The sequence below is a fragment of the Oscarella lobularis genome, chromosome 10 (assembly GCF_947507565.1).
Source record: "Oscarella lobularis chromosome 10, ooOscLobu1.1, whole genome shotgun sequence".
Lineage (NCBI taxonomy): Eukaryota > Metazoa > Porifera > Homoscleromorpha > Homosclerophorida > Oscarellidae > Oscarella > Oscarella lobularis.
The window spans coordinates 826,612-840,915 of record NC_089184.1 but is presented as its reverse complement, the minus strand read 5'-3'; the positions used below and the strand labels follow the sequence as shown (position 1 = coordinate 840,915).

At 48.6% G+C, this 14,304-nt stretch overlaps 4 protein-coding genes and 1 long non-coding RNA gene across 7 annotated transcripts; 3 read left to right on the top strand and 2 right to left on the bottom strand.

Annotated features, from left to right (window-relative positions):
- Positions 1-9: 9 nt before the first annotated feature.
- Positions 10-4,575, bottom strand: LOC136192316 (uncharacterized). Of its 2 annotated transcripts, XM_065980856.1 has the most exons (22): positions 4,452-4,575; positions 4,292-4,392; positions 4,105-4,174; positions 3,926-4,056; positions 3,786-3,874; positions 3,633-3,732; positions 3,539-3,582; positions 3,408-3,485; positions 3,254-3,362; positions 3,114-3,201; positions 2,996-3,060; positions 2,842-2,948; positions 2,730-2,787; positions 2,625-2,678; positions 2,477-2,576; positions 2,387-2,426; positions 2,192-2,331; positions 1,925-2,138; positions 1,147-1,875; positions 503-1,078; positions 311-449; positions 10-242 (listed from the first exon to the last, which is right to left on the bottom strand). In XM_065980856.1, exons 1-19 carry the CDS (start codon positions 4,561-4,563, stop codon positions 1,740-1,742), a joined length of 1,836 nt encoding a protein of 611 aa, XP_065836928.1. In that variant the 5' UTR covers positions 4,564-4,575; the 3' UTR covers positions 10-242; positions 311-449; positions 503-1,078; positions 1,147-1,739. The 2 variants fall into 2 exon arrangements, with proteins under 2 accessions (XP_065836928.1, XP_065836927.1); XM_065980855.1 differs by having other exon boundaries at positions 2,730-2,948.
- A 1,402-nt stretch (positions 4,576-5,977) lies between these two features.
- LOC136192523 (uncharacterized) lies at positions 5,978-6,192 on the top strand. Its single transcript, XR_010671149.1, has 2 exons — positions 5,978-6,022; positions 6,073-6,192. It is a non-coding gene; the product is annotated as an uncharacterized lncRNA (long non-coding RNA).
- A 39-nt stretch (positions 6,193-6,231) lies between these two features.
- LOC136192522 (cyclic AMP-responsive element-binding protein 3-like protein 3) lies at positions 6,232-7,634 on the top strand. Its single transcript, XM_065981165.1, has 5 exons — positions 6,232-6,382; positions 6,438-6,761; positions 6,820-6,945; positions 6,999-7,057; positions 7,116-7,634. The coding sequence occupies exons 1-5, from the start codon at positions 6,302-6,304 to the stop codon at positions 7,561-7,563; spliced, it is 1,038 nt and encodes a 345-aa protein (XP_065837237.1). The 5' UTR covers positions 6,232-6,301; the 3' UTR covers positions 7,564-7,634.
- Positions 7,635-10,240: 2,606 nt separating this feature from the next.
- LOC136192461 (proton channel OtopLc-like) lies at positions 10,241-12,519 on the top strand. The gene is made up of 2 exons (XM_065981086.1): positions 10,241-10,551; positions 10,602-12,519. Exons 1-2 carry the CDS (start codon positions 10,486-10,488, stop codon positions 12,318-12,320), a joined length of 1,785 nt encoding a protein of 594 aa, XP_065837158.1. The 5' UTR covers positions 10,241-10,485; the 3' UTR covers positions 12,321-12,519.
- Positions 11,536-14,286, bottom strand: LOC136192462 (IQ calmodulin-binding motif-containing protein 1-like). Of its 2 annotated transcripts, XR_010671146.1 has the most exons (3): positions 14,213-14,286; positions 11,997-14,149; positions 11,536-11,940 (listed from the first exon to the last, which is right to left on the bottom strand). XR_010671146.1 is itself a non-coding variant. In XM_065981087.1 (2 exons), the coding sequence occupies exon 2, from the start codon at positions 14,133-14,135 to the stop codon at positions 12,363-12,365; it is 1,773 nt and encodes a 590-aa protein (XP_065837159.1). In that variant the 5' UTR covers positions 14,136-14,149; positions 14,213-14,286; the 3' UTR covers positions 11,982-12,362. The 2 variants fall into 2 exon arrangements, 1 of the variants encoding a protein (XP_065837159.1); XM_065981087.1 differs by lacking the exon at positions 11,536-11,940 and having other exon boundaries at positions 11,982-14,149.
- Between the last annotated feature and the right edge of the window lie 18 nt (positions 14,287-14,304).

Sequence of the window (14,304 nt, the reverse complement as noted above, 5' to 3'; positions counted from 1 at the left end):
GAGTGCGGTTTTTGTTTTTCTAATCGTCATTAGATCATTAATTAATTAAAAATGCATCAAAAAAAGCATGGCAATGATAGGTCAGGCGGGATTTTGCAGAGGAGCATTGTTTATTGTCGACTTTTGTACTATATCTGTAATCCACAGCGTTCGGGGTTTGTGTAGGGGAGAACGACCGTTGCGTTCCTCGAGGACATTCCACGACCATGTAGACTTCCGACTTCCAATAAAAACTGTAGAATCTGGAAAAGACAAAAGCCCCCCGGAGACTATGAAATTTGCTTCATTATCATATGGAAGGGCATCTAACCTGAGCAGATTTCCTGTTCAATAAGAGACAAATGATGACTCCTTTTTATGACCACTTTTGAAGCCTTGGCAAAGGAAAGTAGCTCAACTACAGTCAACAAGACAGAAACTTCCTTCTTCAGTTTAGTCACAAAAGTACTCTAATAAAAGAAAAAGATTAAATTTGCCAAAGATTAGAGCCGTAGCACTATACATTGGGTTCAAATGGAGATGCCAGATAGATGTGAGACAGCTCGTATTTAGCAGCTACCACGTTCAAATACACAGCCAACTGCTCAACGCTGACGTCAAGTATAGAACAAAATTGAGGCAGTCCAAACTCTGCAGCTGACTTTTTGTGCGGCTGGGGCCAATAGTTCTCACACCAAGTCAGAGACCATTCCTCATTGTATCTCCAATGGAGACACCCATAGGATTGATCTTCTCCCACGTATTTCTCTAAAAAGCCTTTAGCCAATGTCCGAACGGGCGCAGGTCGCTTCACATTATGACTTAGCAGAGGTAAATACTTCCCAACGTCAATTGCCATGAACGGAAAGAGGAGAAGAGCGCATTTCCGCTTATCGCCAAACATGGCCAATGCATCGCGAACGCCATTGATCTTTTTCGTTCGAAATCGCAAATCGACGTCGGGAATGAATTCGGGCTGTTCCCCTTTCGTCACTCTGAGCAGCCGATTGCCAAGTCGAGTCACTTGCATAAAGCGCAACAACCGATGCAACATCGTATTTGCAGTAGGCCCACCAAAATTTTTCGACACAAATAGCACCTAAAATTAATTAATTAATTAATTAAAGCGACTATTTTGAGAGATTTTCTGTCCACTAAATGCCTTACCTGAACGCGGTTGTCGCACGCCTGTCGAAACTCGTCCATTGTCGCCGCGCCGTAGGCAGTGGCGAGCCGATCGACGTCGAGTACGTCGTTGGCGTCGATGTTTGGCGGCTCGACGCTCTTCTTCACGTAGTGGCTGAAGAAGGGAGACACGACTGGCTTTCGATTGAGCATGTGAGCGAGAACGATTGTCTCCTTGAAGCCGTGGTACTGGTTGTTGGGACCGTAGAGGAGAACGGGTAGCAAATAGCCCGACGTGCCGTCGAACGTCGCATTCCACACGTCTTCGGTTACGCTCGTCGTCGAAAGGAGTAGGGGAGCGAGCTTTCGGTCGCACGCCGACCGATCGGGACGGTTTGCGCAGTAGGGAAAATAGATGGGTGGCTCTGTCTTTTGTTGCGATTGCTCTGTCCAGGGGAGGCGTCGTCGCGTGCTTACTATCAGACCGAAGACGATGATGGAGACGAGGCAGAAGAGGAAAAGGGCAACGAAAGAACGTAGTAAGTCTTTCATTGACCTCCTCTTCGTCTGAAGACGCTCGTTTGGTACATCGTTGTGACGTGTACATGCGCAAATTACCAGTAGGATATTGTTATTTATTGCAGTCTATAGTCAGCGAGCATTTGGCCGTACGCTTTTCCCTGTGCATCTGGCCTTAGAGAGGCGATGCCGCCTCCGCCAAGTGATGACGTCAAAACGAAGTTCAGACCACAAATGCCAGGCAATTCATACCTAAATTATCATAATCTCTTTACTACATAGAAAATGCTCTATTCTTCACCTGATAACTTCACTATCTTCTGTTAACAGATGCTCAAAGTATTTTCTCACTGCCTCTGCGGTCAATGAATTCTGCAGTAAAGGATAGTACTCGGGCTTTCTTGCTACGACTCCAATATTGGCTGTATCTCCCTTGTCTCCGCTACGCAAAAAAGCCAAATCACTAACACGAAAATCTCCTTTAAGATTCACAGCTGAAGTGCCAGATGAAAAATCTGAGACAACAGTGTACAAAGTGATTAGCTGATTGATCATCCATTGTACAAACCTTTCTGGGTTGAAGTCGGTGCAATAGAATCTGACTTGCTATGAAATTCGTCAACACTGTGCTTCTTGCCGTTCAATTCGACTTCAGCTTGAATATCGTTTTTGGGATGAAGAAAGGAAAAGAGCTTGAAAACGGGAGATCTAGTTGAACAGATAGCAATCCCTGTGTGATTTTCAGCATAATACAGTAGCATACGGTTTTGGACGGCCTCCCATCATTCCAAACAACCCAGGTGCTAAACAACAAGTGATATGGTGTACACAAGATCCAACCATCACATAATACCCATGCCCGTTCCGGAAGGAGCAATCTCCTTTGCAAAGAGTTGCAGGGCCTCCCTCTGATAATGATGAACTGACATCCATACGACGACTTCTCTGGGGCTCTAAAAACAATTCGGTTACACTCAAATTTCTAAAATCAAATGCCTCACTTCGGCTGGAAATTCTCGAGCATTTTTTCCATATGATTCCTCAGTGCCAACAATCTAAAAAGAATTCAAAGTCTAAGGACAACAACACCTGACGTAGATTTTCACCTGAACGTAAGTTCTACTAAAATCTTTCATTCCCTTTTCTTGGAAAAGGCCCTTCACTCTGCCACAGAATGGCAATAATACAGGTAAGTCCCACAGTGATAGCATACAGCACCTTTTGAGAATGCTATCTGCTGTCTTGCGACCCTTTTCCGCTGCTTTTGGTCCAGTGACCATAAAAGCAGCGGTGAGACGAAAACCGTCAGCGTAAGTGCCACTCACCTAATAAATTAAGTAATTTAAAAATTACCAGAACGCTAGTTATTCACTTTGTAATGATTTGATGGTCTCGAGCCCTTTGCCCCAGTCACGTGAACGGCAGAACCTTCTTGGCCTAACGCGGTAAATATTTAATTAACGAGACATTTCTTTGCTACAAGCATGTACCAGCAACTTCAGAAATTTGCACTTGAGTAAAATCACACGACACGTCCGGCAAAAGATAGGCAGAAGGATCTCCAATCTCGTACACTAACTAGTAGAGAACAAGTTCCTTCAGTTGGCCTTCGCCAATGTTTTCAGCCTACCTGTTCTGCCACAGTTCCGAACGAGACCAGACCTCCTGTATTGGGTGGTTTGGTGAGAACGAAACTTCCGTCACTCTCGCATTCAACGATAGGAAATCCAATATTATCCCTAGTACACATATCAATCAGAGTCTTTACTTGGTTCCCAACAAACCAGCTGGAAACTTTGTGCCAATCAGTAAAGATACCCCCAGTCGCCTGAGCACCACACTCAACAAGATGACCAGCAAGACTAGGACAAGACACGTCAGAACTGACGGTGCAAATAAATCGTTTATTTTTTACCTTCCTCCAGCAAGAAGATTGTACTGCTGAGGCATCCAGCCAAACTAGAATCACGGGTAATAATTTGGTAAAATTAACATGTGTTTCAGTGCACTTTGTGTATGAGAGGTCCAAGCACAACAGCGCTATCCACGCATCTGCCTGTTATTACAATATCCGCTCCTAGGTCGAGTGCCAGAGAAATAGGCCGTGCCCTAAAGAAACAAATAAGAAATTCGACGTCGAGACTACGTTGCCATTGTCACACCCCAGATACGCATTCATGCTTTGTATGTGCGAAGGAAAGCCTTTGCCAGAATCAAAAGCGACGGTCCCAGCAGACCTCAGCTGAGACTCCTACAAAGAAATAATAAAATAAATCTAACATAGAAAAAAAAGAGTACAAACTAGATGCATCAGATTGTCGCCATCGACTACTGCCACTTTCACATCGACGCCGGACTTGGCTGCGACTGACTTGACGGCTTCGGCGCAGGAGTACGGATTAATGCCTCCAGCATTGCTGACTACTCGAACACCTGAATCCGAAATTGAGAAACGCCTATCTCTCTGTGTTGTCATGGCACCGTTTTTCTTCATGTCAACGATGAGTGGCTGGATGACGTCTGATACGAAATCAGGACAAAAGCCGGCAGCCTAAACGAAATTTGCTACATTTTGAAGCAGACTCCGACTCGTAATCTCCCATCGAATGGGAAGAGAATGCGCGGTGACGTCGCGCGAGGCCAAATCAATGAGATCGTTTTCACTTACGTCGTTTTTGCGTCGCGCTGCAGCGAGCAAGGACATCGTGATCTCGGACAGGTAGTCGAAGACGAGAAAGTCGAGTTTTCCCTTCGCTACAAGCTGATTCGCTGAGCGGAGGAAACACCCAATCAATCTAACGGCCTCTGAGAGCCTCCGTGATTCCTACCTGCAACGCTCGTGTCTCCCCAAAAGCCTGAAGCACATCCTATTCGCACGCTTCGACTTGCAGTCGCAAACGCACGATAGCTTCGTGCAATTACGAGTCTTGCTTGCTGCATTGTCTTGGTTATCCGGGCTTGTTTCTAATTAATTAACTAGAGAATGATGGCCCGGTGTTCACCGTGTTGCCATCATGCAGAGCCTCCCACCGCTTACCGTACGCGAGTGCATTACATAGTTTGACGTCATATTTTTATGTTGTCACATATACACGTGGTCATTACAGCCGTTAGCTACTACAGCTCAGTCCTACCTACATGCTGTAAATACTTGCATGATTGCAATGTTTTCCTAAATAGGCACTTTTCTGACATACTGTTTTTTTGAGGAGGACCTATGCATGTGTACGGGTCATATTTCCTGTTACCCGTACGTACATACCCACCCACATACCACATACTGTACATGGATACTTTTGATTGTGACGTCAGAGCGTGACAATCAAAACTGTCGTTTCGGCTTCTCAGCGCATTTATAACACGGAAAATAGCACAGATCAATTGGAAACCAAGGTTTCTAAGCATTTTTTCTGTTTATGAAAGAAAAAACGCTTTATTCGCGCCGTAAATCGCCTTTTTCGGGTCACCGTTTTGGGTCCCATTTCGCGCATGCGCTTTACAAAGTAAGGGTTTTTCTTATGTGACGTCACAATACAGCGTCTCGAACAGACATACATACAGACACTTCCGGCCTTGGGATCACGTTTGAGAGAGCCTCCCTCGCCGTTATACGGGCTCGCAAACTGCGTTTGCCACCCGTACAACTGCGGTGGTCGGCTCATTACCCACGTGTTTGCTCTCGACCAATGATGGCGTTTGCTGACTCGGCGGGCTCTTCAAATGCATCGCGCAGCACCGATTTCCTTCAGTTGCGGCCGAGGGTGGATGCGTCGTGGATCTCTGCGTCGTTTTCCTTGACGGATTGGCTCGGGGGAAGACAAAAGGCAAGTCCTGGATCGTCGGATCAGCGTGACCCACGGGTAATTCCGTGCCGGAGCCCCTAGGCAGGGCGATGGGGGGCTTATGCCTTGGTTTACGCACTGGGATTTAACGATCGCTAAAGTCTTATTGTTGCCAATAAGCACGGCTCACGTTAGGCACGAGTGAGCACGGCTTAGAGGGGGTGTTCAACCATGGCCTGGTTGCCGGCACTTTTCTCACCCGATGGCACGATTAGACCGAGGATGATCTGGCCCAGGAGAATTCGATTCGGGCATTGCACTGCCTTTCCTGTCGACTCCTACAAACAGCAGTCAACCGCTCTCCATCTCGCAAGCGCCGGTTCTTCTCAGCGGAAGACATACCGAAGCGTTTGGTACCACCGCGCCGGGGACTTCGGTATCAGGGGCCGTCTCTCATCCAGGCGGGTACTGATCGGGGTGGCCGAGGACGTCGCGACTCGCCCCTAAATTTTTGGAACGGGTGGCCATCGCTTTGCGGTGGCTGCCTTGAGCTACGAAGCGTCCGAACCTCCGCGCGGTGTAGCTCGGGTAACGCTAATACGGACGCACGCAAAAAGGTACGTACAAAGACGAATTGACAGATTATTAATTCTTTTTTTACTCGTAGGTCAGCAGGACGAAGGCCGGAACAAGAATTTATGTTTGCGACTGATAGAAGACATTTTTAGATAGATACAGAACGAAATTTGTAGTTCTTTATCGAAATAAAAGTGCGTTTCCCACGCAATGATCTAATGGCCTATTTTTAGCGCGAGACGCATGCGTTTAGGAGACTCGCCACGTCAATTCGTCCACATCGACAAAGTCCGATCGATTTACCAGTTCCCGCATACGCGATGACGTCTCCATTGAGCCTGGACGATCTCCTCGACATGGACGACCTCCTGCACTCGCCCGGCGACCAAAGAAACGGCCAGGTAAACGCCGTAAAACGAGCGAAAGACTCCGTGCAGGCGTCATTTCACGTCGTAGCCCGTCCCAACTCTCAGCGACGATTTCCTCTTTTCGTTTCTCGGCGGAACCGACGGCGATGAATCGTTCCCGCAAATACAAACGCAAGCACCGGCCTCGGCGACGTCCCTATCTCCCAGCACGATCGCCGCCTCGTCGCCGGAAACGATACTTTCGACGGGGAGCCCGTCGCAGCCAATCGCCTTCGAGGCGCAGATCTGCGGCGACGCAGATCTCGTTACGTCGTCAGATGGGGACTTTTTGACGACCGATAGCGTCGTCGTGGATTTGGACATGCAAGATTTTGACGTGGATGAGGGAATTGGGGGCGGTGCGGGAGATCAGGTACATTTGGATAATTCGTCTACTCATTGAGGATTTTCATTTTTTTTTGAACCTTCAGTTGGTGCTTACTGATGAGGAGAAGCGTTTGCTTTCTCTTGAGGGCACGACGTTGCCCACGCAGCTTCCGCTGACTAAAGCTGAGGAGAAAGTGTTGAAGAAGGTTCGACGAAAGATCAAGAACAAGGTCAGGCGATTGGGTGTGCTGCGAGTCCTTGTGACGATGATATCTCTTCTCAGATATCGGCTCAGGAAAGTCGTAAGAAAAAGAAGGACTACGTTGACGGCTTGGAGAAAAGGCACAGAAGATTTTTCAAAAATTACCCCCTTTTTTTGACGTATGGCTTTCCTTTTCAGAGTCGAAAATTGCTCCAAGTTGAATCGTCAGTTGCAGAAGAAGGTGTCGACGTTGGAAAACAGCAATCGATCTCTGATGGATCAACTGCGACGACTTCAGGCGATGCTGACATCAGTTCGAGGCCCAACGTCGTTGCAAACGGGAACGTGCGTGATGGTCTTGATGCTCTCCTTCGCGCTGCTTTTTATCCCCGGGTGGAATCCCTTTTTTCAATCCAATGACGCGGCGTCGGAGACCACTTATGCGCCTTCGTCGATACGATCGCGTGGCTTGCTTGTTACGGATGAGACGGGTGCTGGCGCTTTTCCCACTGTGGCGACTGTGGAGAGGGAGCCGCCGTCTATGTTGCCTGCAACTAGCGTGCCTTCGCTCGCGGTGGAGAACAATGAGACTAAGGTGGAAAAGGGTGAGGATGATGCGACGGCAGTTGCTGCTGATGCCGCATGACGTCGGGTTAGAGTAGACTTTTAGTTGCTGTATATAGTTGATACCTGAATAAAGTTGTCTTGATCTGTCTACTTCCGTTGCTGCGTTGTTGTTGCTGTAGGGGACTTCTCTCGCATGCCATCTCGTGATGTCGCTGGTACTGCCCACTTTCCTGGTTTGCGTCAATGCGGCAGCTCGAGAAGAAAAATCTGCTTCAAAGTGAGTCGTGGCAACGTCAGACGACTCGGCTGTCTTCGATCTGAACAAATCCTGTTAAAAAGCCGGCGGCTTTATCCACAGAATAGTGTTTTCAAAGTACACTGCCCCCGCCTTCAATTCAAATTCCCTTGTTTGTCTATCTCGTGACAGCCAGCTCAGCACAGTAACTCCTTTGCGTTTCAGCAGCAGCAATCTCATCTCTCTAGAAAACCGAATCTAATGGACCGTCGTGACTCTGTCTCTGATGACAAGATTGAACCGGCATACGTGAGAGGGCATGTGTACACCGGCGCCCCGGCCGCGGCCTGCTTTCATTATACGAATTGTTTTATTTCTAGGGATCGGACGATGATGAGGAAGGAAAGGTGAAGCGATAATTACTTTGTCTTCTACCGACTTATTTGGCTATCCGTTAGGGAAATTCACTGACTCTGAATGAAGTAAAAGAACGCCTGAAACGTAAAATGACAGCTCTTCTGGAGACGCACTAAAGAAGTTAATTTTAGGAGCGGGAAAAAACACGACTGCAGTATTAGTGAGCCTGCAGTATTTCCTCGTCATCATCAGCGTTGATACCAGTCTTAATTTCTCGCTCCTTCTCGGGAAGAGCGGCGGCAGTAGCAGTGGGAATAGCAGCAACAATAGCAGCGGGAATAGCAGCAGCAGCAGGCATAATGATCCTGTGGCCCATAGTAGCACCGCACTCCCCATGAACGTCTTCGTTATCTTTCTGTTGAGTCTTTCACTAGTCGGACTGTTCTACTTCAGCAGCGGCTGCTGCTCAAAACGATTGAACTGTTGTGTCGTAAAAGAGGGAAAGTCAACGCAAAGTGTCGGCTACCTGCAGTACGGGATGGTTATATTCGGTTCCGTAGCAGCGCTCTGGTATGTCGGCACAATAGGACAATGTGCGGAAAGCTTTGATAGTGATAGTTGGAAATGCTCCAGCTCTTTGGGACGAAAAGATGAAAAAATAGACGCAATAGAAACTCTCCTGCATTCGATACTCCAAGCTTTATTTATAGTGGGAGAAATGCTTTTCGTCGTTACTCATTCTAAAGTCAGATTTGTAAAGGGGTGGACTCTGAGGATATTCTTACTGCACCTCTTGGCAACCAACTACGGACTATGGTTCAGAACGTCGCTAAACGAAGCACACGAACGATCATCAAGACTGAGTGACACCTGCAACAAGACAGTTGCACAGTATTACTGTTTTGCTAAAAATGTTACTTCTAAAAAGAATTTGATGCTGTACCAGACCGCTACTGAGTCCGGCTTTGGCAAATTTGTCAACAGTTCAGAGCCGTTTGTCTATCCATCTATTGCAGAATTCTGCCTCAGCACGTCTGCAATCATCTTCAATATGTGGCTGTTCATGGACGACGAAACGGAAAACGCGAAGGAGGAAAAAAAGGAAGAAAAGAAAGACGAGAAAGAGGAAGAGAAAGAGGACGTTGACAGAGAGACTCAGACAGGAGGAAAAACCCCTCTTCTTTCAAAGGCCAAGAAAATTGACAAACGGATCTGTATCCGCCCGTCGCTAGCTCTCTTCGCCATATTTCTACTGGTGAGCATGATCCTTGCCATCATTTGCAGTGTTATAGACACAGACAAACAAACCGACACCATACCGACGACATTCTACGTTGCCGTCCAGCAAGTGACAGCCTCAATATCCATAATCTCTTCCATTATTGGACTGGTCCTGTTAAAGAAACGCGACAATTCTGCCCTATCTACTCACGTTCTCATTGAATCGGCGCTGCTGCTGATTGCTCTTCTAGGAACGTATATCGCCCAGGCATTGCAGCTCTCGGCAACTGTCAACACGCATTCAAAAAATACACGCGAGTGTCAAAAGCTCATCGTAATATATTCTATCAACAGCGGCCTGTACCTTGTCTTGGGTCTTTTTCAGTCCTTTTTCATCATTGGCGGGCTGCAGTCTCGTAATATGAATAGAAGAAACCAAACGAACAATCAAGATACCACTCGCCCGCTTGAGACGAGACTTCTTCAACTCATCACGCTAATTTTGCTCCTCTGCAACGTCAACCTCTGGATTTCCCGAACGTACGAAATGTCAGGACTCCACTGCAATGCCCTTTTCACCACCTTCTACGAAAACACTAACTGGGCATTTTTATCAGACGTCTTTTACCCGCTGTGGATCTTCTTCCACTTTCATTCCGCCGCATCATGCTGGGACATACTGAAGGGTCTCTAAAACCCCGAACGCGGCGAACACTACCCCTTGCACGCTTTTTTTATGTCGCGTTCATTGCACCCAATTCGGCCAAATCAGTGTTTTCCCACGGTACACGCTTCCACCAGGGTAATATCGAGCTCTTCATAACTCTGCCCCCTAGCTCTGCGCCCTAGCGGGAACGGGACCCGAACCGGAACGAACGCCTAATTCCCCACGTACACTTCCGCCTCGACCCCGCGCGTCGCTCCGACGCCGGCGCTCGTCGACGAGCAACGCGTCAAACGTTTCAAACCGGTACAATTGAGGAGATCTCTTCGACGACGAACGCAATCGCTATCCTCCTCAATCTCCCGCCGTCCGTTGCACCACACTTTCGATCATGCGGCCATGCACCTCGTGATGTTTACGTTGTTACAGCTTCCCCTTTCGCCATCAGTCCCCTAAATGACTATATATCAGCAAGGTACAAAGCAGTTCTGGGTCATTTTCCCCGGCCTCGCCATCGCAGAATCATGGAATCAACGGGAGATGATATTGAAGCCAGAGACTCCGACTCCGACTCCACTCACAGACACTCGGTAAGACAGGAGCTTCGTCTTCTACCTGCTTATCTGTTATCCGTGAGCAGGAACAAGATTCAACTCCTCTCGGTCTAAAAGAACGCCTGAAAGCTCTGAAAGACGCGTTCATGGGACAAACCACGACCTCCGCGTTATTGAGCTTGCACTATTTCATTTTTATCATCGGCATTGATACCAGTCTGAATTTCTCCTCCATTCTCGGCAACGCTACGAACGATACTGCTGTCACCTATAGCAGCACTGAAACTGCCAATCATATTTTTTTTATCATTCTGCTGTTTCTTTCACTAGTCGGACTGTTCTCGTTCAGCTGCTGCGGTCACGTACGGAAAAAGACGTCAACGCAAAGTGGTGGCTATCTCCACTACGGGATGGTCACATTTGGATTCATAGCAGTGACTTGGTATGTTACCGCAATAGTACAGTGTGCGGCAACGACAACCTGTAAACAAAAGAATCAAAAAATGAACGCAAGAATAAGACTGCCGTATTTGACGCTCCTTGCTTTATTTTTCATGGCAGAGATATATTTCGTCCTTACTCACACTAAAGCCAAATTCATTACGGGTTGGAAAACAAAACTATTTCTACTGCACCTTTTGGCAACCAATTATGGAATATGGTTCAGAGCGTCGCTAATCGAAGCAACCGAACGATCATCGAAGATGACTAACATCTGCGACAAGACTGCTATACAGCACTACTGTTTTGGCAATCATTTGACGAACAATCGGGGCGCTGAGTCTGCCTCTACATTCAGCAAAATACTTGACTATGCAGAAGCAATTGCCAGTCCAGCTATTGTAGAATTCTGCTTTAGCGCATCCGCAATCGTCTTCAACATGTGGCTATTTATGGACAAAAAAAAGCAGGACACAGAAGAGCAGGAAACTGCTCATCGTTCTCGGTCACCAGACGGGGAAACCGCTCATCGTCGTTCTCGGTCACCAGACGGGGAAACTGCTCATCGTCGTTCTCGGTCACAAGAAGGGGGAACCTCTCATGGGTCACCAGACCGTCGAACTGAAGAAGATACTGAAAACAGAGCCCGATGTCCCTGTATCAACCAGCCGCTGGTTGTCTTCTTCGTATTTCTATCAGCTGCGGCTACAATCCTTGTGGTCATCTACATCAGCATAGCTAAAGACAAAAATACGCTGCCTACAAAACTTTATGTTGCCGTTCAACTAATGATAGCCACATTTTGCATCATCTACTCAATCATTGGACTGTTCCTGCTAAAGGAACGCCGCGGTTCTGCAGTCTCCACTCACGTCTTTATTGAATCGGCGTTGCTCCTGCTGTCTCTTCTTGGAATGTACATTGCCCAAGTTTTACAGCTTTCGGCAATTCTGAGCACGACAGTGATACATGTATTGCCTGCCACTAATACAATTTGCCAAGAGTTCCTCACACTTTATTCGGTTAACAGCATGATGTACCTTGTCTTGGGTTTATTTCAGTCTCTTTTCGTCATTAGCGGGCTGCAGTCTCGTAACATGAACAGGAGGAAAACGAACGATAGAGAAACCATTCGTCCGCTAAAGACAAGAATGCTTCAACTTGCCACGTTAAGTCTGCTCATCTTCAACGTCGTTCTCTGGATTTTCGCAACGTACGAGATGTCAGGAATCTACTGCAACCCTCTCTTCACAAAGTTCTACGGAAGAAATTGGACAGTTCTATCAGGCGTCTTTTACCCGTTGTGCATCTTCTTCCACTTTCATTCCGCCGCATCATGCTGGGACATACTGAAGGGACTCTAAAAACGCATGCATGGGGCATACAGTACTACCATTCGCACGTTTCTATGTCGCGTTTATTGCACCCAATTCGGCCAAATCAATGTTTTCTCCCAACGGTACCCGCTTCCACCAGGGCAATCGCGCCGCCTTCAGCTCTTCAGCGTGCGCCCTCTGCGCCATAGCGACAACGGGACCCGACGCCGAACTAAACGCTTCCACGTCTTCAACCCCCGCCTCGACCAGACGCGGCGCGCTCAAAAACTGCGCCGCGTCGCTTCGAAGCCGAGCGACGAGCGCTCGTCGACGCACGTCACCGTCCCTATCGCGTCGCCGACTACTCAAAAAATCGCCAACCATTCGCTGCGCTCTATCGTGCAATTCACGCAACGACTCAATCGTTTCGAACCGGTAAGGAGATCTCTCGCGCACAATTGCTATCCTCTCCTCGATCTCCCGCCGTCGCTCTTCCCCAATATCAAAACCCCATCGATTTAGATCAAGACTCGTCGCCGCCTCTCTCTCTCGTAACCGTCGCCGCTCTACGAACCCCCTATACTCCCTCTGTATGCGTCGCGCCGCCTTATCTCGTTCCTCGAACGCTCGCCGTTTCGCCAACTTCCGTCGAGCGAGAAGACCCCGATAGCGCGACTGGAGCACCGTCGCCGCCTTGGCTTCTCTCTCCGTCAAATAAGCGTCGACTTTACCGGCCGGTACGTGCTCTAAGTACGCCATCTGCTTCACCATGGTCCGTCTAATTTCCACGCGATATTGATCCTCCTTTGCTTGCCGCGTCAAGAGATCGAGTCTCGCCGATCTCTTCCCCTCGCGTTTACGCCCTAGCCAATCGCGTACCAATCGCTGCAACTTCACGACGCCGCGACGACCGGCATCGACTCGTCTCCGAGCCTCGCGTCCCTTCCATAACGCCTGAATTCGTCGAGCGGCGTCGTCTCGACGCCGTTCGACGAATCTCTCCTCCTGATTACTGTCGAGCAAAGCGAGAAGCCTGTGGACGTCGTCGTCGAAGCCCTGTCGTTTCCATTTGGCAATCAAAGGCCGAAGGCCGCCGTATTGGGCGACGAAGAGAGGAAGAAAGCGATCGGGACGCGCGTCGGCTAAGGCGAGACTGAGACGAACGGCGGAACAGGCGACGAACGGCTCGCGAGTCGACGACACTTTGAATACGATTTCGTCGAGAAGATTCGATATGATTATTTCGTCGATTTTTCGCAACGCTTTCGCGTTCGATTGGACGACGCGACGAATTGCCGTCAAGACGAGATGAGCCGTTTCCGGGTTTTCCGTGATGAGCATGTGAAGGAGAAGCGGCGATTGGAGAAAGGAAGTCGAGAGGGAGGCGACGTTTGTGCCGAGTCGCGTCGCGCCGTCGAGCGTCGCGCGAAAATCGTCGAGCGTCGGCTTGGCGTCCCCTTTGGGGACGCCGCTATTCAATATGGCGACGAATTTCTCCTGCTGAGCGCTGGCGACGAGCAGAAGCGTTTCGACGGCGTTCGAAGCGAAATCGAGCTCGGCGTGAATGGGACGCACGTTTTCGATGCATTCGGCGACGATTTGGGCGAGTTTGGCCGCCGTGTTCCACTCACCTCTGACGTCATCGAAGTCGTCCTTCAGAATTTCGACTATCGTTTCGAGGAGGCCGTAGCGCCAGATTTCTTCGTGCGCTGCCGTCAGGAGGAGCCTGTTCGACGATCTGCGACAGTCGCCGAGAACGTCGACGACGGTTAGGAGTTTCCACGCCAAATTTTCGTCGCCCGATTCGGAAACTTCGACGGCGAGGCTTTGTATTCGTTGTTTGACGCCGGATTCGGGATTCATGAGACAAAAGCAAGCTGTGCGAACAACGGACGGAAATCGTAGAGGAGGAGAAGAGACGATATATGGTGACAACTCACCTTGAAAGTCGAGCGATGATCTCCCGGATACTACCCGCGCAAACCGAGCGTTGACTACTACTTACTATTTCACTGGATACAACATAGAAACA